The sequence below is a fragment of the Diospyros lotus genome, chromosome 9 (genome assembly GCF_014633365.1).
Source record: "Diospyros lotus cultivar Yz01 chromosome 9, ASM1463336v1, whole genome shotgun sequence".
Taxonomy (NCBI): domain Eukaryota; kingdom Viridiplantae; phylum Streptophyta; class Magnoliopsida; order Ericales; family Ebenaceae; genus Diospyros; species Diospyros lotus.
In genome coordinates this window covers 32,878,387-32,901,903 of record NC_068346.1, presented here as the reverse complement: position 1 = coordinate 32,901,903, position 23,517 = coordinate 32,878,387, and the positions used below count along the sequence as shown (strand labels likewise).

The 23,517-nt window shown below is 35.2% G+C and overlaps 1 protein-coding gene across 1 annotated transcript; it reads right to left on the bottom strand.

The window, feature by feature from the left end:
- Nucleotides 1–1,164: 1,164 nt before the first annotated feature.
- On the bottom strand, nt 1,165–16,297 carry LOC127810489 (ubiquitin-conjugating enzyme E2 7-like). The gene is given in 7 exon segments (XM_052350004.1): nt 1,165–1,484; nt 3,473–3,493; nt 3,495–3,551; nt 14,732–14,832; nt 14,927–15,024; nt 15,908–16,010; nt 16,090–16,297. Coding segments are annotated over 7 exon segments (507 nt in total). The 5' UTR covers nt 16,139–16,297; the 3' UTR covers nt 1,165–1,406.
- Between the last annotated feature and the right edge of the window lie 7,220 nt (nt 16,298–23,517).

Here is a 23,517-nt window from a genome sequence, read left to right as displayed (position 1 = left end):
GCATCTCTATGTTATATCACAATTATCCCTACATCATACCATAGATACCCTTACATCATAAATTTCTATTACGAATATACCACAAATATGCATATTTAAAGGAATTTGCTAAGTTTTATAAATTTAAAAATTATTTAAGGGACTTTAAATGAATAAATAAAATAGGCTTTCAAAAGTTTATACATTATCTCTATAGACTTTAATACTATTCAAATGAATTTAAAATCACATTTATTCACATTATTAGCTCCAACAAATTACATTAAAAGTTCATTAAAATGCATTTTTTTATATTTTCTTATTTTTGTTAAGAAAGTATTTTTTTTGTAAAATAAATTCAAAAGAATTTTAGAGTTTTATAACTTAGTAATTACTACTATTATTTTATGAGCCCTTAAACTAGATAATTATTTTTCTCTTCAAAAGATTGCCGTAAATATAAAAGAATAAAAAATAACTATTACTGTTTTAAAAATCGATTAGTCTCAAAAGAATGAATTTATTGACAATAACATATTCAAATTATATTCTAAAATTATAGAAATTTAATATAATTTTCATATAAAAGTATTTTATAAATTTAATCCCAAATATCATGCGAACTTATTTGCTAGTATTATATATTGGTAATGTAATATAATATTTTAATATAATTATACTATTAACATATTACTCTAAACTGTAATACATATTGTAATATAAATAAAAAATATTATATACTTTTGACTACATTGTAATTATTTTAGAAATTCTTGAATTGATAATATATATTAAGTTCATGTCAAGGGAACAAACTTTTGGGTTGTAACGTAAAAACTTAAGTTATGAAAAATTTTGCAATTTTAATGTAGAAGACTTAAATATTTCAAAATCACAATGGCCTTAGTACTTACTATCAAGAGAAGAGTGCTCAAGTGGTGGCCCACCCTTGTGACAACAAAAGCTCAAAACACATGGCCTAGTGGGGGTGGATGGGTCATTTTCTAACAACATTGAATAAGCTTTGTACTCGAGGATTGAAGACAAACTAATGCATCAGAGATAAACCATTAACTCTTGTAATATTTGCAACCTTCTTTACAGTCAAAAGCAAAGCAAAGCAAAGCAAAGAGAGAAGAGAACCAAAGGTTTCAAGCATAGGAGTAGGAGAAGAAGAGCAGAGCAGAGGAGTCATACCGAGTCATTTGCATTTCACCATATTGTATTTGTTCAAAAGAAAGAGCAGACATCATAGAGTTAATGAATTGCCAAGGAAAACTTCAATTGCAGTTGTACATGGAGCCTTAAATAGTCCAGCCACGGACAGAGAGCCCCACGCCTTTCCACAGAAGATTGGAACACGACATCTTTTGGCATTAACCGAGAGTAGTCGATGATGACGAAAGCTGCAGTTGTGAGACATGTTTTTACAACATTTCTTGAGACTTTCTCACGCATCGACTCACTTTCTTCTTAAAATCATCCCTTCTGTCTCTCCATTCTTTCTGCATTCAATAACATGTATGCCGCAATGTGTAAGAAATTAATTGAAGTGAACTGAAACAAGAAAAGTGAATTGCATTCATTTTACCATATGCCTGTGGGTGAAACAAGATGCAAAATCAATGTGTATACTTCAAAGACCCCCTACCCATATAAAACCAGTTAAGCCAGCAAATTATATTCATCCCCATTAAGGCTTAACTTGCTCAGGAGAATACATCACTACCATAATTTCCACACTGAAAATATGCAAAAACCAATATTTGTTGTTTGTGACTAAACATCATACACATCTATTCTCCTCATGTCCGCATCTATTGGTCTTCTTTTCACATCCCCAAACCTTATTAACTGTCATACACATTTTATCCTTTTTAGGAGCCATTCTAATTTTATGGGGTCAGTCATAATTCTAATTCTATCATTTCTTGTTACCTGCACATCTACCATCACAACCTGTCTTTGTTACGTTCAAACAATAATAATTTACTATTACATGAAATGCCAGAGCCCTCCATTTTAACCACCAGATGAATAACACCCTTACTTATCCTCCCATCTTTTGAGACAATTGGTCCACTATCAAAATTAATGATTAATCTTTTGGAGAATAACCTAATCTTAAAAACTTACCACGGAATCACCTATATATTTTTACCAAACTTACATTCTCAATATTTGATTTCTTACCTGTTTAACCTAAAACCTTTGAATTACAGTCTCCATCTAGATCTTAAAATTAGCGTTCACAAATTATGTCTCACCCAACAAAACAATATTTTCTACACATAAAAGACCTCTCTCCTTGCATGTGTTTAGTGAATTCATCCAATTCTAAAACAAAAGTGATAAGGGCTTAATATGGATACTTGATTAAATTCAATTGTAACATGAAAAGCATCAGTACCTCCTCTACGAGTTTTACCATATTTTTGTTTTACATAGTCTATAATAACTTGTGTGCATATTATTGGGATACATTTCTTTCCAAGGTAATTGCATCCCAGTTGTACATTCCTCAAATTAAACAAGCTTACTTTTCACACGCCATACTCAACTACCTATTGTAGCAAATCCTAAAACAAGGCAACAAACTTATCATCAATCTTGACTGATCTAAGCACATTTACTAATTTATAAACTAGATATGATGATGTGACCTCAACCAGCAGAGAAGACAAGAAATTGCAAATTGATTTGCTGCATGCAATAATAGTTAGGTAAAAATTTTAGGACCATTCAAAGCCAACATGTACCACGAACATCTAGAGCATATGAATTCCATTATTGGCAGATGGGATTGTCTCGGGATGAGAAAAAAGGAGTAAATACTAAGCTCAAGATATAGAGGAACACTTCAGAATCTAGAGGTTTTAAGTTAAAACATATTAAAAACTGAATGTATGCATGGGAGTTTGGATCAATCATCCAATGTTTTACGTTATAATAAGTTTCTGTTACAACTAAATGGAAAATTTTATAGAACAATAAGATTACTTTTGTTGCACAACACAAAATGTTGGGAGATATGATCATAACAGAAATGATGATGTCATGCAGCCACACAACAAAAGAAGAACCATAAAGAATGGCTCCTACTAAAAATAAGATGTGTAAGGCATGATTAAGATAATGGGGGGTGGGGTTGGAACCAATAAACTTCTTTGAAGAGGTTGATGGAATGGAACAATCTTCAATCTTAAGCCAAAGTTGTGCTTGGATGAGTTCCCAATACGGCTTCAACAAGGATATGGCATAGTAGGAACAATCTTCCTACTCCTTGCACAAAGGAATGATTTCTCAAAATGTTGACCAACTCTACAGTTACCCATGGAGATCCCAAATGGAGTCACCGTAAGAGGGTTGAGTAACAGTCAAAAAAAGGAAGAAATTTTCATTTTTCTCTCTATTAATTTGTTCACCCCCCCCAAAAAAAAATGAACAAAAAAAATGTCAAAATAAACAAAAGGAAAGGTGGAGCAGCACTTACCGCAGCTTCTACATTTGCAGGGGGACTCATCGTTAGGACTTGAAAGCATTGATATGATGCTCAACACTATGCTCTCAACCTGCAAACAAGTTCATATTGATTATTCCATATTATAAAGACCAAAGGTACAGTACATTTACTAAATAGAGGGGGAAAGCAGTTGCAAGACAAGTAATCATCTAAACAAACAAGAAGGTAACAACTGAATTGACTTGCATAGAAAAATAAAACTGAAGGTTATTGCTTATTAACTAACACTGAGAACAAAAGAGAGAAAGAAGTTGACATATGGAGTACAATGTCATGAATCACCATAGTCATTGAAACAGAGCTCCTCATTTTGTCAAATTTATCATTCTTGGCATAGGGAATATTGTTCTAAGTGATAGCAAAATCACTCTACATTTGATTCACCCCATTTCAACTGGCAATATCATCACTCTTAACAGCCTTACCCTATTGACCTCTGTTTGAAAACATATCCACGCATTTTAGCATCTTTGGAGTAAAGGTACAATTCCAGTTGAGAAACTTCTACCTTTTCTTCTATGATCATACAAGTTCTTATTTTTACAGCTTTGCATATTAACGCCATCCCGATACCAAATGGAGAGGGAGGGCTGAGATCTCCATGAACACTCATTCCATCTTACAAAGGTAAGACCTCCAGTCTAATGTATGACCACAATGATTCAATGCCAATGATCAAGGCTAAAGCAGGGTCTTGACCCCGTTTGCAATGGAGGATCAACCTATAAGTTCCCCCCCCCCCCCCCCCCCCCCCCGCCCCCCCAAAAAAAAAAAAAAAAACTCCTGCCCACCCAATTGAGGATTATGATGAATGACAGACGTCCATGGACAGTAACAACGTGAACTATACTATTCATATAAATGGAAATCCTCAATCATCATCAAGCTAGAAGAGAACCCTTCAAGTCCATATTTTCCTATACTAAACTTACAAGTTTCACTATACTGTATCTACTTGGATCCAATAGGCTCCATGCTCGACCCCATTATGATTCTCATTATACTCCAGCAGCTGACAGCCACCTTTCTGCATTATGCTCCAATGGAAAAGAGCTGTACCCACTAAGCACCTCCCAGCAAGCAACCTTCCACAGTAACAAATGTGAACTTAATACTTCTAAAAATGCATACAACCTCCGTTTGAACAAAAGGTTTATGATACTTCAAAATTTCACAGATTATTTCCAAAACACATGGCAAGTTCTCAATGTTTACAAATGAGGATGGGTGAAGAAGCACCTCAAAATTTCAAAAGCTTTAGTTTGTAGAATTGCCTCTTGCTTGATGAATGTTACTAAGAGACATAACAATCAATAAAAGAAACTTAAGGCATGTGGCCAAATCTAATTGGAGAAAAGGTCTTTCAGGTCTCAAATAATAGGCAACATAATTTCATTATCATTTTAATGATAACTGCATTTCATCTTCATCATTTGATTTATCTATGTTGTATTCCCATAAAACACACCAGTGGCAATAATTCTATTTGCTAGAATCACATAGTTCTTATATTCTTCAGGAAACTATTTATTGCATTGGAAGTATCACAACATTTTGTTGTTACATAGGGAGGTTAACCTGTATCTTTTATAATATTATTTCTCACCACACCCTATGTGATCGAAAAGCCTTAATTTACACTCTAGAAACCTCTAATCATAAAAAAATTTGCAGTTTAAATTTATTTAATTTGGAAACGTTGTGTGAGGAAGAACCAAAAAATATTAATATATGTTCATTTTTTTAGCTGATTCTGACTTAGATTATTAGCTTCTTTTAATGTTGTTCTAATTTGGTAGGGAAAAAATTACGACTGATAGGATAAACTCAAATGGGTTTTAGACAACCAATTGGTAGCATCCAAGTGCTCATGTCCAACTTTGGCATCCCACACAATATGACACTTTCGGAGAAGTCATATGCTTCTTACAGTAATACAAAAGTTTCACACAAGTCAACAAACAAAATATCATTTATTTTCCCCACAACATTGCAAAAGGTTTTAGTTCCCTGGGAGACTAACACGAAAAGGTAATGGAAGAGTGAAATTTCAATTTTTCCAAAGAAACATAAATGAATCTTACTAAAAAAATTTCAAACAAGAAGTTGAATTACAACATATATTCATATTTTTAACTCTTTGTTAAAATAAAATATTAAAATTAAAAAATGAATATCTAAAGCTTACTTTAAATTAAGATAAAATTCAAAGAGCATAACAAAAAAGGCATTTTTTCTTCATTTCATAAATTTTACAAATGATGCATTGTCTCCATTGCCAATGTTCTAAAACGCACTAGGCGCTAGTCGGGCGCCAGGCTGGGGCCTAGCGCCTAGGCAGGCTTAGAAAAACTGTTGATTTTTTTATATTTTTCAATTTTATGATGTAACTTAATGTTATTTTTAATTAAATCATAGTTAAAAGTGACATGAAAATATATATATATATTAGATATATATAACATATAAATAAAAATATATATATCTAATATATATAAATAGAAAAATATATATATCCACATATAAATAGAAATAGAAAAATATATATATCTAATACATTTAACATATAAATAAAAAATATATACATATCTAACCTATAAATAAAAAAACTTAAATAACATAATAAACCCTATACTAACCCCAACAGCGCGCGAGAGAGAGAGAGATCCAATAGCACCAGCGTGCGCGAGCGAGAAAAAGAGAGAGAGAGGGGGAGGGGGGGGGGTTGGAAGTGGAAGTAAAGATGGAGCTTGACAGTGGCGGCGGCGGCATTGACGCAGCGAGGACGTGGAGCAAGGATGGAGCTTGACAACGTAGAGGCGGTGAGGAGGTCGCGATGGAGCTCGAGACAACGAGGAGGTACCAGCGTCAACCTTGGGCTGAGAGGAGTATGAGAGGGCAACGACTGAGAGGAGTAAAAGAGGCTTTGGAATCAACGAAAGGTAAAATTTAAACACAAAAATTAGGCATCCCAGGCGGCTAAGCGCCACCTAGGCTGCGCTGCTGCCCGATTAATCGGGCCGGCGCCTAGAGGGGCCGCCTAGGCCATATTCGCGGCGGCTAGGGGCTGCCTAGCGCCTAGGCGGCCGCCTAGGCCGATTTTTAGAACACTGTCCATTGCTAAACTCATACTCGAATCTAGCATTTTTATGATCTATTTTAAACTGTTTCAAGCATTTTGTTTACGTGCGTACAACAAGAATAAACACAAACCTTAATCTTAGTAAGTAGGGTCAACTATATGAATTATAAACCTCTATGCATCTCTATCCAAAGTAAAATCTTCTGGAAGACCATTATATCCTATGTCATGTCAAAAAGTTTCCAACCAACTTTTCTTCCATATTCCTCTCTTTTTGTTATAAATTTTCTCCATTTCATCCACTCACTTTGCAAGTGCTTCTATCAATCTTCTTCTTGCATGTCCAAATTATATTAATCATGATTCCAATGTTCAATATTGCCACTCCAACCCTATAACAAAAAATCTGGGTTTCTTATTGTCATTTTTACATGGTCAAACATTGTTACGAGCATTACAAGAGCAAAACCAGCAAAGCAGCCAATCACCCTTGTGTATCAGAGGCGTCCTAAAACTAAAAAGGGCTAGTTACTTTCCTTATCTAAAAAGGACTAGTTGGTTTCCTTAGTTGATTCTTCCTTATTTAGTTTATTTCCTTAATAAGTTAGAACTTCCTAATTAGTTGTGCAGGGTTATTATAAATACCCTCTAGCTTGTTAAAGATTTGGCAAATAATAAGAATTATTTCCAGCACTTAGTGCAAAAGATAGAGGGGTTCTCTCTAACGAGCCCCAAGTTTCACCATAGGTAGGAAGGAAAGAAGAACTAACAAAGCATCTCCTTCTTGCAAGGAAATAACTACTTTCCTTATTAATTTCCCTTGGACTCGATCCCTTAACAAACATCCATTGTTGCACTCATATTTTGCTCATGCTAGCATTAACTGCCCAACATTTTGTGCTATATGACAAAGATGTTTTTATAACTGTCCAGTAAAACTTTCAATTTAGACTTAAAAGGTATTTTACAATCACATAAAATAAAAAATTGCATGATCTTGTGTTGGTTCTATGACTAACATCTTCCATAATCTCCCTTTATTTATGACTGTGTAACATTTGATAATCTCCATTCCTTAGTCTTATTGTAGGGAGAAGCCAAAAAAAAACTTTAAAAAGATGTTATTAACAAGAAGGATCAGCTAAACTTCATAAACAGCTTGTTATACTATTTCTGATTGTTGAACGAGAAAGAGAAATTCAAAGTTTGAAGAGGCTAAAAGAAGATGGGATAATGATAAGACTTTAAAGTCTTGTAGATTAGATGTTGTAAACTTGTATTTTAAAGTTTGATTAGCTTCTATAATTTAGGAGATAGCATATCTTATCTCATCTCCTACTTTATAGGAGAACAAACAAGAATAATTGTTGTATTTAATCCCTTTCTTGTTTCTAGTCGAATTAATCAAGCAAGAATTCACTGCTTGTTTCATGGTATCAGAGCCCTAGGCAAGATCCCTGAGTAGTTTTTTTTTTTTCTGCCGGCTGTTCCCTTCCTCAAAGATCATGGCCAATGCAAATCAAAACCCTACCCTTACTGAAACTTCAGCCACCAGTTCCCCGAGTATGATTCAACCCTCTACTCCTTCTCAATCTTTCTCTAATCTGTCCAGCCATCCAATCGACAACCATCCACCCAATCGACAACCATCCACTACAAATTACTCACCATAAACTAAATGGGAGTAATTTTAGGAAATGGTTTCAATTTGTTTTACCAGTGATCAAGGGAAAAGGAAAATCAAGCTATTTGACCGGTGCAATTTCTGCTCCTCCATCAACAGATGCCTCTTACAGCACTTGGGAAGCAGAAAATTCAACCATCATGGCATGGTTGATAAATTCCATGGAGCCTAGGATTGGAAGGACATATCTCTTCCAAAAAACAGCCAAGGAGATTTGGGATTCAGTGCAAGAGATGTACTCGGATTTGGAGAATTCATCTCAAAGTTTCAAAATCAGGTCAGTCATAAGAAACACCAAACAAGGTAACTCGAATGTTACAGATTATTTCAATACTTTGGTAGAATTATGGCATGAGATGGACCTATTCTATACTATTGCTTGGGAGAGATTGGATTTTTTATTTTCTCCACGGACTTAACAGTGATCTAGATGAAGTGTGTGGCAGGATTTTAGGCACTAAGCCTCTGCCTACTTTAAGAGAAGTTTTTGCAGAAGTTAGACGAGAAGAAAGCCGACGCAAGGTGATGCTTCAATTGGTTGATGACCTAGCTCATCAACATTCTGCTCTTGTTACTGTTAAGCAAGGGGAGTTTGTCCAAAAGGATGCAGGGAGGGAGAAGCAATGGGGTGATCATTGCAAGAAACCGTATCATACGCGAGAGACTTGTTGGAAGATCCATGGCAAACCTGTCAATTGGAAGCCGAAGAATAAGAGAGAAGGTACCAGATCAGCTTATGTAGCTGCTACATCCAGTGAGTGGACCAAAACCAGTGGAAAAAGGACCAAAAAACAGATTTGAATCTAACAAGAGGAAGAAATCCAGACCCTGTATCGACTGTTAAATCAGGGCAGCAGCTTGGCCAGCCCTTCTAATCATCAATCTACAGCATCAGTTTCTCTGCAAGGTAATATTCACTACTCTTTGGTGTCAAAACAGCTTCCTAAGGATGTATGGATAATAGACACTGGGGCATCTGACCATATGTCTAATTCTATGGACTGTATGACTGAATATAGGCCATGTCAAACACTTATTGAGATCTCTATGGCTGATGGTACTATTTCTCCTGCCTTGGGATTTGGTAAAGTTTGCATTTCTAACCTAAAACTTAATGCAATCCTATATGTGCCAGGATTCAACTACAACATGTTATCAGTGAGTAGAATTACAAATGACATGAATTGCAAAGTGATTGTCTTCCCATCCTTCTATTTATTTTAGGACCAAGCCTCGGGGATGATGATTGGCAGTACTGAAGCTAAGGATGGTCTCTATTGGTTGAAAGGAAGTCCCTCAAATCCATTCCATTCGAATAAAGTTGTTCTAAATGTTAAATCAAATGCCAAAGCTATGTTATGGCATAAACGTTTAGGAAATCCTAGTTTCCCTTATCTTAAATTTTTGTACCCTCAATTCTTCATTAATAAAGATCACACTCTTTCATGTGAACAATGTACTCTTGCAAAACAGCCTCGAGCTCATCATTCCATCCAACCCTATAAACCCTCATCACCATTTCATTTGGTTCATAGTGACATTTGGGGCCCTTCTAAACTCCCAAAGATTTCAGGCTCTAGGTGGTTCATTACTTTCATAGATGACCACTCTAGGGCTTGTTGGGTATATCTTATGAAAGAGAAATCCGAAACTAGCAATATTTTCAAACAATTCCATAAGTTTGTCTTGAATATGTTCCAAACTTCTATTCATATTCTTAGAACTAATAATGGGAGGGAATATTTTTCACATGACATAACCAATTACCTACTTGACAATGGGATTGTGCACCAAAGTTCTTGTCCCTACACACCACAACAAAATGGTGTGGCCAAAAAAAAAATAGGCATCTTTTAGAAGTTGCTAGAGCCATGATGTTCACCACTCATGTCCCTAATTTTTATTGGGGGGAGGCAGTTCTTACATCCGCCTATCTCATAAATCGTCTTCCCTCCAAGACATTGAACTTCCAAACACCTCTTGAAGCCCTTTGTGCTATATATCCTCATGCCCCATTCTTACAATCTCTTGAGCCTAAAGTGTTTGGCTGTGTTGTCTAGTTCACAACCACAGTATTTCTCACACTAAGCTTGATCCCAAGGCCCTAAAATGTCTATTCATTGGTTATTCCCCTACCCAAAAGGGTTACAAGTGTTACTGCCCTATGAACCACAAGTATTACACCTCCACCAATGTTACATTCTATGAAGATCTTCCCTTCTATTAGTCCACCTCCTCCATGGATATACCTGCTGATCCTATCTCTGCTCTTCCTTTTTCACTGCCAGTGTATTCTCAATGGGGAGAAAATCCAACTTATGACAATACACTGACAGTGGAATCAATCCCTATAACAACAGCAGCCCCAGTAGCTCCTGAAACAAGCCCAGCTGCTCCTGAAACAGCCCCTGATTCAAAACCAGCAGCTTCTGACCATTGTTCTGGTCAATCCTATTCATCCCAGCCTCAGACCATTGTTTCTCAGACTTAGTTTGTCTATTCCCGACGACCAAGGAACCAAACAGGGCTGCAGCAGTGCCAATCATCTCTACCAAAAGCTGGTCCATCAGAAGATGACTGCAGCTTTGAAGGAGATATGTCAAGAAACAGCACAGAACATGGCACTGACAGTGATGCTATACCTAGGGATGGGTTAGATTGGGCAATGCCAATAGCCCTACGAAAGGGGGTAAGGTCTTGTGCAAAATATCCTATCAAAAATCATTTGACTTATGCTAAGTTATCTTCTAAGTTCAGAGGTTTTATTGCTAAAGTTGACAGTATAGTAGTTCCAAAAGACTTCTAGCAAGATATGCAAGATCCTAAATGGAAAGCAACAGTTATGGAGGAAATGAAGGCACTAGTTGGGAATGGTACTTGGGATACAGTGAAAAAACCCTTAGACAAGAAAATAGTTGGATGCAAATAGGTATTTACTGTGAAGCACAAATCTGATGGTAGTGTTGAAAGATATAAAACTCGGTTGGTAGCCCAAGGTTTTATTCAAACCTATGGGATAGACTATGAGGAGACCTTTGCTCCTGTGACAAAATTAAATTCTATCTGGGTAATCCTTTCTATTATTGTAAATTTAGATTGACCACTATTTCAATTTGATATTAAAAATGCATTTCTAAATGGGGATTTGGATGAAGAAATATATATGAAAATCCCACCAGGTTTTGAAGATGAGGCTGGTATAGGAAATGTTTGCAAACTAAGGAAGTCATTATATGGCTTGAAGCAATCACCTAGAGCTTGGTTCAAAAAGTTCAACATGACCTTAATTCAGTTTGGGTATCAACAAGGACAGGCCGATCATACTTTGTTTGTGAAAACCACAGAAAATGGAAAGAAATATATTCTAATTGTTTATATTGATGATATTATTGTAACATGAGATGATATACAAGGGATTGAAACCTTAAAGGGGCAGCTGAAGGCCAAATTTGAAGTCAAGGATCTCAGGCTTATACAATAGTTCTTAGGCATGGAGGTTGCTAGAAGCCGAGAAGGGTTATTTATCTCACAAAGGAAGTACACCATTGATTTGCTAAAGGACACTGGGATGATGGCTTGTAGACCTACTAGAACTCCACGAGACAAAGGCTAAAATCAAGAGAAGAAGATGATGATGTAACTGTAGACAAGGCAAGGTACCAACGTTTGTAGGAAGATTGATTTATTTGTCTATTACTAGGCCTGACATAGCCTATGCAGTAAGAAAAATAAGTCAATACATGCATTCACCCACACAAAGACACATTAATGCCGTTTTTCATGTACTAAGATATCATAAAGGAACCCTGGAAAAGGGTTGATGTTTCAGAAAACCAAGAAAAAGGAAATTGTAGGATTTGTGAATCCAGATTGGATAGGCTCAAATGAGGACAGCAGGTCAAGAACTGGGTATTGTACCAAGATATGGAAAATTGTTGTGACATGGAGAAGCAAAAAACAATCAGTGGTGGCTCGTAGTAGTGCTGAGGCAAAATTTTGAGCTATAGCTGAAGGAATATGTGAAGTTATTTGGTTAGAAAGGCTATTGGGAGATCTGAAAATACCCTTGGTTCAACCTACAAGCGTATACAGTGATAGTAGGTCGGTAATAAGCATAGTAAAGAATCCTATCCAACATGATCGCATGAAACATGTTAAGATAGACGAAAGCTTTATAAAACGAGAAATTGAAGAAGGGGGAATAATTGTCTTATATTCCTACCAATGATCAAATTGCAAATGTATTCACAAAGGCCATGGCAAGACCCAAATTTGAATTTCTAATTGGCAAGCTGGGGATGACTAGCATCTACTCCTCAGCTTGAGAGGGAGTGTTGAACGAGGAAGAAAAAATCAAAGTTTGAAGAGGCTGAAAAAAGATGGGATAACGATAAGACTTTAAAGTTTTGTAGATTAGATGTTGTAAACTTGTATTTTAAAGTTTGATTAGCTTCTATAATTTAGGAGATAGGGTATCCTAAAATTTAGGAGATAGCATATCTTATCTCATCTCCTACTTTATAAGAGAACATATAAGAATAACTGTTGTATTTAATTCCTTTCTTGTTTCTAGTCGAATTAATCAAACTAGAATTCACTACTTGTTTCACTAATAATTTGATAATTTTTCTTTATTGAAATTTGTACATGTATTTGTCCTTAATAAGATTGACTTCATTAAAAATCACCTCTTGGTTTACATTAAATTACTTTCGTATTGATTGCTTGTGACATTATGTATATATCTGTACAGGCTTCAAACATGTACAATTAATTATGAGTTTGTATACACATTTGTGTAGTTTTTAGATCTTGTTTCCAAACAATTTCATACATTTCCAATATCTTTTGTCATGTCACTTGTTATAACATTTACATTTTTTAGGCCACTCGAAATAGGACATGCCAATGATATTTTATCCGTGGTTGAGTTAATGACATAAGGTATCTAGCACAAACTCAATAAGATTGAAGAATCATGCTGAAATTAGCTATCCCTAATACAGCGGATCAATAGTTTTTCCATTCAACCTATTTTGTCTTCTATCACATATATAGCACATGTTAAGTTTATAACTACATCACATAAATTTAATTGCAACAAAGATTATACAAATGATTGGCATGCAAATTCATGTAGTCAATCCCCACATATAGTGGGATCAAAAGTTGATATGTTGTTGATCAAAGACAATACAAACAATAACCATAGTTTGTGAAAGAATGAACAAAACCTAATATTATTGCCCTATATGATATTTAGCAGCTTTATGAATCCAATAACTAATAGGGCATGATAGGCTTACTTCAACATCAATTCTACAATGTAACGCCTTGAATATTATAGCCAAGTTTGCAAAAAACAAATATATACTATGTTATATGGCTCGGTAACGAGTGATCGATGAGAGCAATTGTACATGTCAAACTAATTAAACTTAAGGTGTGAAATAAGTATTCAAAAGTTTAGTATGAGTCCACAAACATGATATGAAAACTAAACACAATGTGTTGTATAATAATCTAAACAATATGATATGTTTCTTTCATCAATCAAATGAAAGATAAAGATCTTCCAGTTTTTAGTAAGGGCTTGTTAACGGTTCAATTCCAACTAAACAACTTAGGATTTTACAAATAATAATTCCGAAGATGAAAAGGCTCCTCTTCCTCATGCACTCTTGGAAAAAGGCATAGAACTACAACAATATATCCAACCAGAACTCCACTTTAGCAGGACCTCTAAACAAGGGTTGTGCTGCAGTTAGAGAAAAGCACTTCAAGATGGCTTATAATGAATCCCATGGAGAATTTCCACAGTTTCATCCAGCAAAATTCTTAATTCTCTGTGCTTACACCTAGTATAAATCAACTTATCAGGAAGTTGTACTACCAATCAAAAGTGCCATGACCCTGATCCAAGACATCCGTCATTCAGTGAATTATAGATAACACATTTCAATAGATGTATATTTTTATATATCACTGGTTTATTCAACAAGTTGCAATTTAGGATGAAACCACAATAAGAACAAAAATCACTTCTAGTCCTCAAGACAACTTAACAAATAAAACAAATATGCAAATTATAGTTTTTTGGGGGATAAAATACACAAATTATAGTTGATACAGAGAACAAATTTCAACACATGCAACTACAAAAAATTAAAGAGTTAACTATGACACCAAAAAATGATTTATGCACCCAAAGTTCTTGGTTAACTTGTTAGCAGACGAATTAGTGACAATTTAGTAGATCTGTAGAGTTAAAGCAAGGAAAATAAATGTAAGCAAACAAAAATGAAAAAAAAAATGGCATTGGTCCTTCCAACAACTAAATCCGGTATAGAGTCTTATCAACAATTTGATGCAAGTGACAAATGAAACAGCAATCAATCTATGATTTTATACATTGGCTCATATGTACACAGCATGATGCAAGGAGAATAAATATTAATAATACCGTATGTACTGGTGTCCAGCGCTCACTTGCAAGCTCATAGCCATTTGGGTCATCACCAGGGGGATGAAGAATTGAAATGCAAACTTTTCCATCAGGATATACTGTAGATTCACAAATCAAGCTTTAAGTAATTAACCAAAACAAACATGTGCAATGACACATAACACAGAAGGATGAACCAGTAACATGACTAACCATTTGGATGCCATAACTCTGAAGTAAACCTCACGGTTGGAGGACTGTTTGGATAATTAGATGGGAAGGTCATGATTGCGTTAAAGAATCCTCCCTCGCTGCAATATTTTAGGCAAAAGAAAACAAGGTGAGAACACACAAATATAGTCTACATTATAGTCTGAACTGATTAAATGATGTGCCCACTTTTCCAAAAAGACAATCGTGGTTTATGTTATAATCTGAACTAATTAAAATCAAATAAGGGGAAAAAATAACTATGCTTAGAAGTGATTATTGTAAGGTACTACTCATATATCTAGACCAATAACTGCTAGAGCTCATGATTTCCATTTGGGAAAATTGGTACAGCACAAGTGAAGCTCAAGAAAGCCTTGGTAATGACATCAATTGCTCCAAAAGATTGAAACATTCAACCTATCAGCCTAAATTAACCAAAATATCAAAAGGTAAAATGTATGATTATCTTGAGCCAAGATAGACGAGTCCAGAATTGTGCAAATTGTGATCAATTGAAGTGGCAACATTAAAAATCTATAAGAACTCAATCTTTTTAGATATTTGCAAAATATAATAACCCAGAAAATAATATTCAATACTGATAACCGCATACCGTGAATGAAACCAGACAAGAAATCTAAATTCAAACACAGAGAAAATCCATAGAGGTCGAACTACAGAGAGGGCTTCATGGTTAAATGTATCCCTAAAACCCTCAGTAACCAAGCACACAAATAAAAACAAAGCCACCATCGACTACCAGAAAGAACCATCTAATGGCCCCATTTAGATAATCAAAAAACAATCCAAGAACCCAAACCTAAACAATTAACAAAAAGCCTCAATCCGATCATTAAACCAACCAAAACCCAACAAGAACGGACATCACGATCAAGAAACACGACCCTAAATCAAACCTAACACAAAAAATGAAAATGAAAAGATCCGATCTTTTGAGAAATTAACCGCAATAGCACTCACTACAGAGTATCCGGCGGCCCAATAATGGTGACACTCCACTCGAACAAGTTGGTCTCATCCACCAAACCGGCTGAGAAGCCATCGACGGGATTTTTACAGAGATCTGCGTAGAAAAAAGAACGATCGGTCAATTGAAATGAGCAAGACCCAGGAATTCAAGAAATCGAGGAATTGAAAAGTACCCTTGAGCTGCTTCTGTAGGAGAAGGCTCGCTTGAGACGGAGACGCCATTTAGACAGCGAAGAGCTAATGCGCGGGTGTGAAAGAGGGAGAGACGGGGGAAAGAGAAGGTTCTAGAGTCTAGGGTTTGAAACCAGAGAGGTGAAAGAGTCCTCAAAATTTCCTATGCTATGATCTATGTTATGATCTAATAGGGGTTGTTCGTTCTTTATATATGGAGAGAGAGAGATCTTGCTGCGGACCTGCGGTTAAGAGTCACGTCTCTCTCTATAATTCTTTCTAAAGTAGTGTTGGCAAATGGGCGGACGGCCCATGGGCTTGCCTGCCTCCCACTTAGCCCAGCCTGGCCTACTAAAATATCCACCAAAATGGAGTGACTCACTAAAATGACCCGACCTAGTCTGCTTTGACTCATTTATTAAGGGTCATAGGGTTACGTCGAACCCCTATTTTCTATTGCCTGGCCTGACTTGTCTCGCTCATGAGTCAAATTCGGCCTGACCCACAAAATGGGCGGGCAAAGCAAGAGGCCCGGCCCACTCATTTGCCAACTCTACTCTAAAGAGGTTTAGAAGCTTCCAGGCTCATTCAAACTTTATATATATATATATATATATTAACATAAATTCATCCTACATTTTTTAAAATTTTGGACTTTGAATTTTATATTTTATTAAATAAATTTTTATATTTTTAAATTAATCACAACAGCCTGTCTATTAATAACAACATTAATTACATTAATTGTATACTTCTTGAACTTTAGACATTTAATTTGAACACCGTTTGAATTTTATTTTTCGTCAAATTGATATCTAAACTTTTTAAAAATATTTAGATGATGTCACCATTTCTAAAAAATTAAAGGGACTGATTTAGTTAAAAATAAATAAAGTTCAAGAAGTATTTAAGTAAAAGTTTAAAGTTTCGGAGAATATGATCAATTTACTTAACACCATTACTAATAAATGAAATGTCGTAACTAATTTGAAAAAGTTTAAGGATCTATTGAATGAAATATAATGTTTATGGAGTGTCTAAATCAAAAGACTAAAGTTTAGAAGATCTACAATTAATTTATCATAAATATATTAAAATTTTCTATATCTGATATGTCATGGGTCACTCCCCAATTAGAACAAAACCCCAAGCCTAAAGAAATAAAGACACATAGGGCCAAAAAAGATCATCGTATGAGGGCTTAGGAGACCTTCTCGATTAAAAGGTCTCTGGAAGACTCTCCTAGAATAGTCCTACAAAGGCAGGAAGAAGAAAGAATTGAGAGACCTAGAGATCCTTTGGGAACCTTTCTTAAACAGGTATTCCTAATGAAAACGTGAACAAATAACTTCAAAAATATATTTGAGATCTTGTAAAGAATAAGACTTATTCATAAGAGTTTAAATTCTAGTTAATCTCGGAATTATAAGGATGCGTATCACAAACCCCTGAACTCCCTTATAAACAGGTAAACCTTCATTAAAAAAATAGGCATGTCTTCAACACTGATTCAAAAACTCTAGAATAGTACTCTACAATCTCAAAGGTTTAACTTAAGCATTATAGTATTTGCATAAGAAATGGCATGCGTCGCCCCCACGGGCATAGCACAGTGGTTCTTGGGTAGTAGATTTGTAGCCAAGGATGCAGGTTCGAGTCATATCAGCCGCAGTGTGAGAGTTTCATCCTCTGTGGGGTGGCTCCTTGTGGGCACTATGCACTGTGCCTCTTGCCTTGGGAACTGCTGTGTACCATGATTTACCCCTCCCACGTGCATGGGGCAGTGTGTGGGGGGCCCTTAAGGTGAGGGACTTCACCTTTTGCACCCAAGAAATGGCATGCGCCCTCTGATTAATTTTGTCTTACAAACTTCCAATGGCCTGAAGATGAATTTCCTAGCTACAAATTCTAAAGTTGTGTTCGAGCGACAACAATTGATGTCGTATGTAGGAACTTATCAAAAAGCCAAAAAATTCACCATGGTTTACACAAGATCTCAAGCTACCAAAAATAGGCATAATAAGGAGGCTTATGATGTTGATAGCCCTCTTAATCAAAGATCCTTGGAGACTCTCTTTCTCTTGAGGCTCCTAAAGCCTTTGGGACAATTCCTTAAACTATTCCTATTGACAAGTATGAAGCATTGAAATGGCATACATGAAAAGAGTACTAAGGCTCTCTAGGAGATGACAGCCTTCCTACAAAACATCTTATCATAAACACCACTTCCCTTTGTGTGGCAAAATTATACATGAAGAGCGATTAAGAACGACCAAGCATATCCCTTATCCAAAAAGAGGTAGGGGTGCTCAACCTCAAAGGGAAAAAATATTAAGAAATTGTTAAACGCACTACATCAAGGGAAGATAAAATGATACCCAGGCCTCAGTTAAGAAAGGATCAACAAAGGGATAATCACTATACTTTTACTACTCGTGAGATTGAGAACATGAAAATGATAATTGAATAGGTGTTGGAGTAAAAGAAATTAGTGACTACAAAAGAAAACCAACAGAAGGAAGATCCCCTTTACCATTGAGATCATGGAGAAGTTTCTCCCTCCCAAATTCGAGATACTACAAATTAGTTCTTACTTAGGAAAATGAGACCCCCATGACCATATCTAAAATTACAAGTCAATTATGATGTTGCATGGTTAGGAAGATGCCATTATATGTTGGACCTTGTTTCTAACCTTAACAAATCATGCCTAAACTTGGTTTAATAACTTGGTTGAAGGATCTATCTCCTCCTTTGACCAATTAAGGAGAGAATTCATTAAGGCATTTATCAATAGTTGTCAATGAAAGAAAGACACTACATATTTCCTTAGTGTTTGCTAAGGAAATAAAGAAACACCTAGGCAATATGTAGATCATTTCAAGAATGCTACTTTGAAATTCCAAGACTTGCAAGTGGGCGTGGTAGCCACATCAATGCTTCAAGGAACAAAATCAATACCACTACAAAAATCCATTGCTCTAAAACAACCTGTATCCTTAGCTAATTTATTTGTTATATATTGCAGGTTGAGGTAATGCGAATAGTTGGTGGGAATGAGGAAAAAGAGAGGAAAAGAGAAGAAGGAGATTCTAACAAAGTGATAAGTAATAGAGAAGACAAATTTAAAATAATCGATGGCCTTCCAAGATTTCACCCAAGTTATAGAACCACAGTTGGCTATTCTAACAACAATTGAGGGATCTAGTCTCATAAAATTCCCAAAGAAAGTAGACTAACCTATAGGCAAAGAAAAGGACACATTTGGTAGATTTCAAGAAACCCATGATCACTCAATTGACAAATGCCATGAGTTGATGAATCAAATCAAAACTTTGATAAGAGAAGGATGACTCAAAAGGCATGTCTAGGTTAAAGCTAAGGTATGATTGAAGACAAGAAAAATAACTAAAAGGACATGGAAGACAAGTGAACTAAACCACAATGTATAATGAGACAAGTGAATTTTATGGTAGTCAAAACATCCTCATCAACATACAATATTATATTGGGATGCCCACTCTTAAATGATGTGAAAACAAGTGATTTTTTCGGGATATCTCCTATGAAATTCCCAGCACTGCATGGAGTGGGGTACATTCAAGAAGATAAAAAGAAGGCAAGAAATTGTTATATTTCTTCCATGAAGGGGAAAGAAAAGAAAAAAAATAACTTACCATCATAGAGCAATATATAAATAAGCTCCAACCAATAGAAAAATTAGAAGTTATCCAATTAAAAGATAATGACATGGAAAACTAGTGTACGTGGGGAGCCAATTACAAGAAGGGGCAAAGCAGGAAATCATAGAATACTTAGGAGAAAATGTAGACATATTCTCATGGATGCTAGCAGACATGCCTGGAATCAACTTGGAGGTGATCTCCTATCACCTAAATGTTAACCTTTAGGATGGAACTTGTTAAGAAAAGAGAAAAGAAACATTGCCCCCAAAAGATGGCAAATTCTCGAAAAAGAAACTGATAAACTATTAGAAGTTGGGTTTATTCAGGAAGTTCATTACACCGAATGGATAGAAAATGTAGGCATGGTAAAGAAAACTAATGGTAAGTGGTAGGTATACGTAGACTTTACCAATTGCAACAAAGCCTACCCAAAATACTCATACCCTCTCCCCAAAATCAATAAGTTAGTCGGTGAAACATCAGTATATGAGTTATTAAGTTTCTTAGATGTCTTCTCAAGATACCCCCAAATCATGATGTATCCACCAGATGAGGAAAAGACTACATTTGTCACCGGAAGAGGCACTTGTTATAAAGTTATGTCTGTCAAATTGAAGAGCATGGGTGTCACATATCAAAGAATGGTTAACAAAGTCTTTTCTTATTAGGGAATACGATGGAAGCCTATGTTGAAGACATGATTGTTAAAAGTTAAAAGAATGAGTCACATGCAACAAAGATTACTCGAGTCTTTGAAGTGCTCAAAAAATACAATATGTGGCTTAACCCCAATAAATGCTCGTTCGGGATACAATCCAAAAAGTTTATGGGATACATGATAACACAAAGAGGGATTGAAGCTAACCTAGAAAAAATATAAGTTATACTTGACATGAAATCACCAGCTTCAATCAAAGAAGTCTAACAATTGATTGGGAGGGTAGCAGCCTTGAATAGATTTCTCTCAAAATCGATGGAAATAAGTCTTCCATTCTTTCAAACTCTCAGGGTCGAAAAAAGATTTGAATGGACAATTGAATGTCAAAAGGCCTTTGAAACACTAAAAGAATATTTAAAGGAAGTTTCCTTATTAACAAGACTAGGGACTAGGGAGCCATTATTTATATATCTGGTAGTGAGTAACATAGCGGTTAATGCCATGTCATTAAAAAAAGATGGCCAAAAAAATCTATTGGTGTACTATGTCAGTAAAGTACTCCAAGGTGCAAAAACCTGATATCCTCACATTGAAAGGGTTGCACTAGCATTAATTATAGCCTCCAGAAAATTGAGACCTTACTGTTGTATCATATATTTTTGATATATGAGAAAATGTGTTTGATGAAAAACCTATCTTAGAATGAAAAATCTTTATGTGAATCTCATATTTTGAAATAAGATTTTCATATTTCGAAACATGCTTGAATAGTGTTTGGTGCGAATGTTCAAATGTTTAAAAAATCCAAATTCATGCATCATGTTTCGAAACATCATTTTGCCATGTTTCTATACATGTTTCGAAATGTCTTTTGATAACATTTCAATGTTTGTTAAGATTGCATGCTTTATTTGGAAACCTGTTTAAGATTTAAGCATATGTTTCAAAATCTATATAATATGTTTCAAAACCTCTGTCATTTCTATCAGCAGAGTATTTAAAATCTGAGTTGCATATGCTTTGAAATATGTTTTTGAAGTATGTTTCGAAACATCTATCTCTGACAGCAGAATATTTGAAAAATCGACATGCTTTTGCCTTTTAATCCAAAAGTTGTTTAAAGGTTACTTTTGATTTAATCTCCATACTCTGTTGTTTCAATTTCAAAAGTTTGAAAGTGGAGAATAAAACAAAATCATGTTAAGTATAAAGCATTGTCTTCTACTCACTCTGTCTCTAAGTGCATAACCAGTTATAAAGGCTGGATGTTTCGAAACATTAGTGTAAAAGTGTGTTGTTTTGAAACCAATGAGGTGTGTTTCGAAACCTACTTTAACATCATGTCTCTAAATGTTATAATTAACCAAAATTCTATTTCTTGGTATATATATATATATATATCAGTTCTTTGAAGACAAGAAATACCACTTACAAGCACATACACGACAATGCACATACAAAAGACATTGATACATACACAAGCACAAGTGAACGAAATCCTTTCGACAAGCTCTCAAAAAAGATCCATTCAATCAATCCTTAGTGTGCATTGTGGTTTGAAAAGGAGAAGCATACTAAAACCGACGTCTCATCTTTCTAAGCTCTCCTTACCTTATGCCAAGAGGTTTGTACAACCATTTGGTAAGGTATTTCATTACATTAAATCTATTGGGTTGTAAAAGATAAATTTGATTTATCTTGTTATTTATTGTAACATTTGAGTACAACCGTAAAACTCATTGTGGTGTAAGGTTTGAGTTGAGCCATAAAAACTCATCGTGTACAAGGTTTTAGGATGAACCGTGGTAAAACCCTTGTTGTGGTTGATCACTAGTAAAAGTGATTGTGTTTGAAAATCCTTCAAGTGAAGCTAATGGACTAGGTGGGGGTGCCGAACCACTATAAATCTCGTGTGCATTTTCTTTACTATATATTTTACCTGCCTATTCTCATTGTTCATGCTTTCAAAAGAAATGTTTTCAAAAGCCAAAAGTTTTAAAATAAGCAAAACAGAGAACAAGGTTTCGAAACATGTCATAATAGGTTTCGAAACATACTTAACAGAAAGGTTGATTTCAAAACAAACTCCTTGATATTTCGAAACATAGTTTTCTGCAATTAATAGGTATTTAAACTATTGAAAAACTTACCCAAATCCCAATTCACCCCCTTCTTAGGATATATTTGCCATTATTTGGAACTAACACTTATAGGCTCACTCCATTATAGTCTTGATGAATCAACCACTCCAACAAATATTACAAAGGCTATAATGTTTAGGAGGACAGATCAAATGAGTAATAGAACTTGGTGAATACAATTTTCACTTCCAACGATGATAAGCCATTAAAGGCCAAGCTTTAGTAGACTTTATCATGGAGTGCACACACGATAAGTAACCTCTCAAGGGTGACACCCTAGAATCGAAGTTATTTGTAGATAATGCCTCAAGTTCACAAGGTAGTGGAGCTAGAGTAGTCCCAGTATCCCTTGATGGGTAGATACTGAAATATTCACTATGTTTTTCTTTTTCCTAAGTCAAATAATATGGCAGAATATTAAGCCCTAATTGTGGGGATGAACTTGGCAAAAAAATTAGAAGCAAAAAGACTAACATCACATAGTGACTCACAGTTAGTGGTCTAGTAGTTCTAAGGACAATATGAAGCCAGCAAACCAATAATAGCTTAGCACTTAAAGGAAGTCTAGGAATTGGCACAACTTTTAAAAACTTCCAACTATTGCAAATCAATAGATTATTAAATAGTCATGCTGATGCCCTATCTAAGTTGGTATTAGAGAAATGAACAATTTAAATAATGATACATGTAAAACTCCTTCAAAAACCCAACATTGAAGAGAAATAAGTATTTATTATCGATGTTGTTGAAGATTAGAGAACCCTAACTTGAAAATCTTTTGTAATATGAAAACTCCCTGTCGACACAATAACTACAAGGCAAATGAAAGTCCAAGGAACAAGATTCACATTAATCGATGGGATGCTATAAAAATGAGCCCCTACAAGGCTGAATACACCTTGGCAAAAACACACAAAGGTATATGTGAAGAACACTTGGGATCAT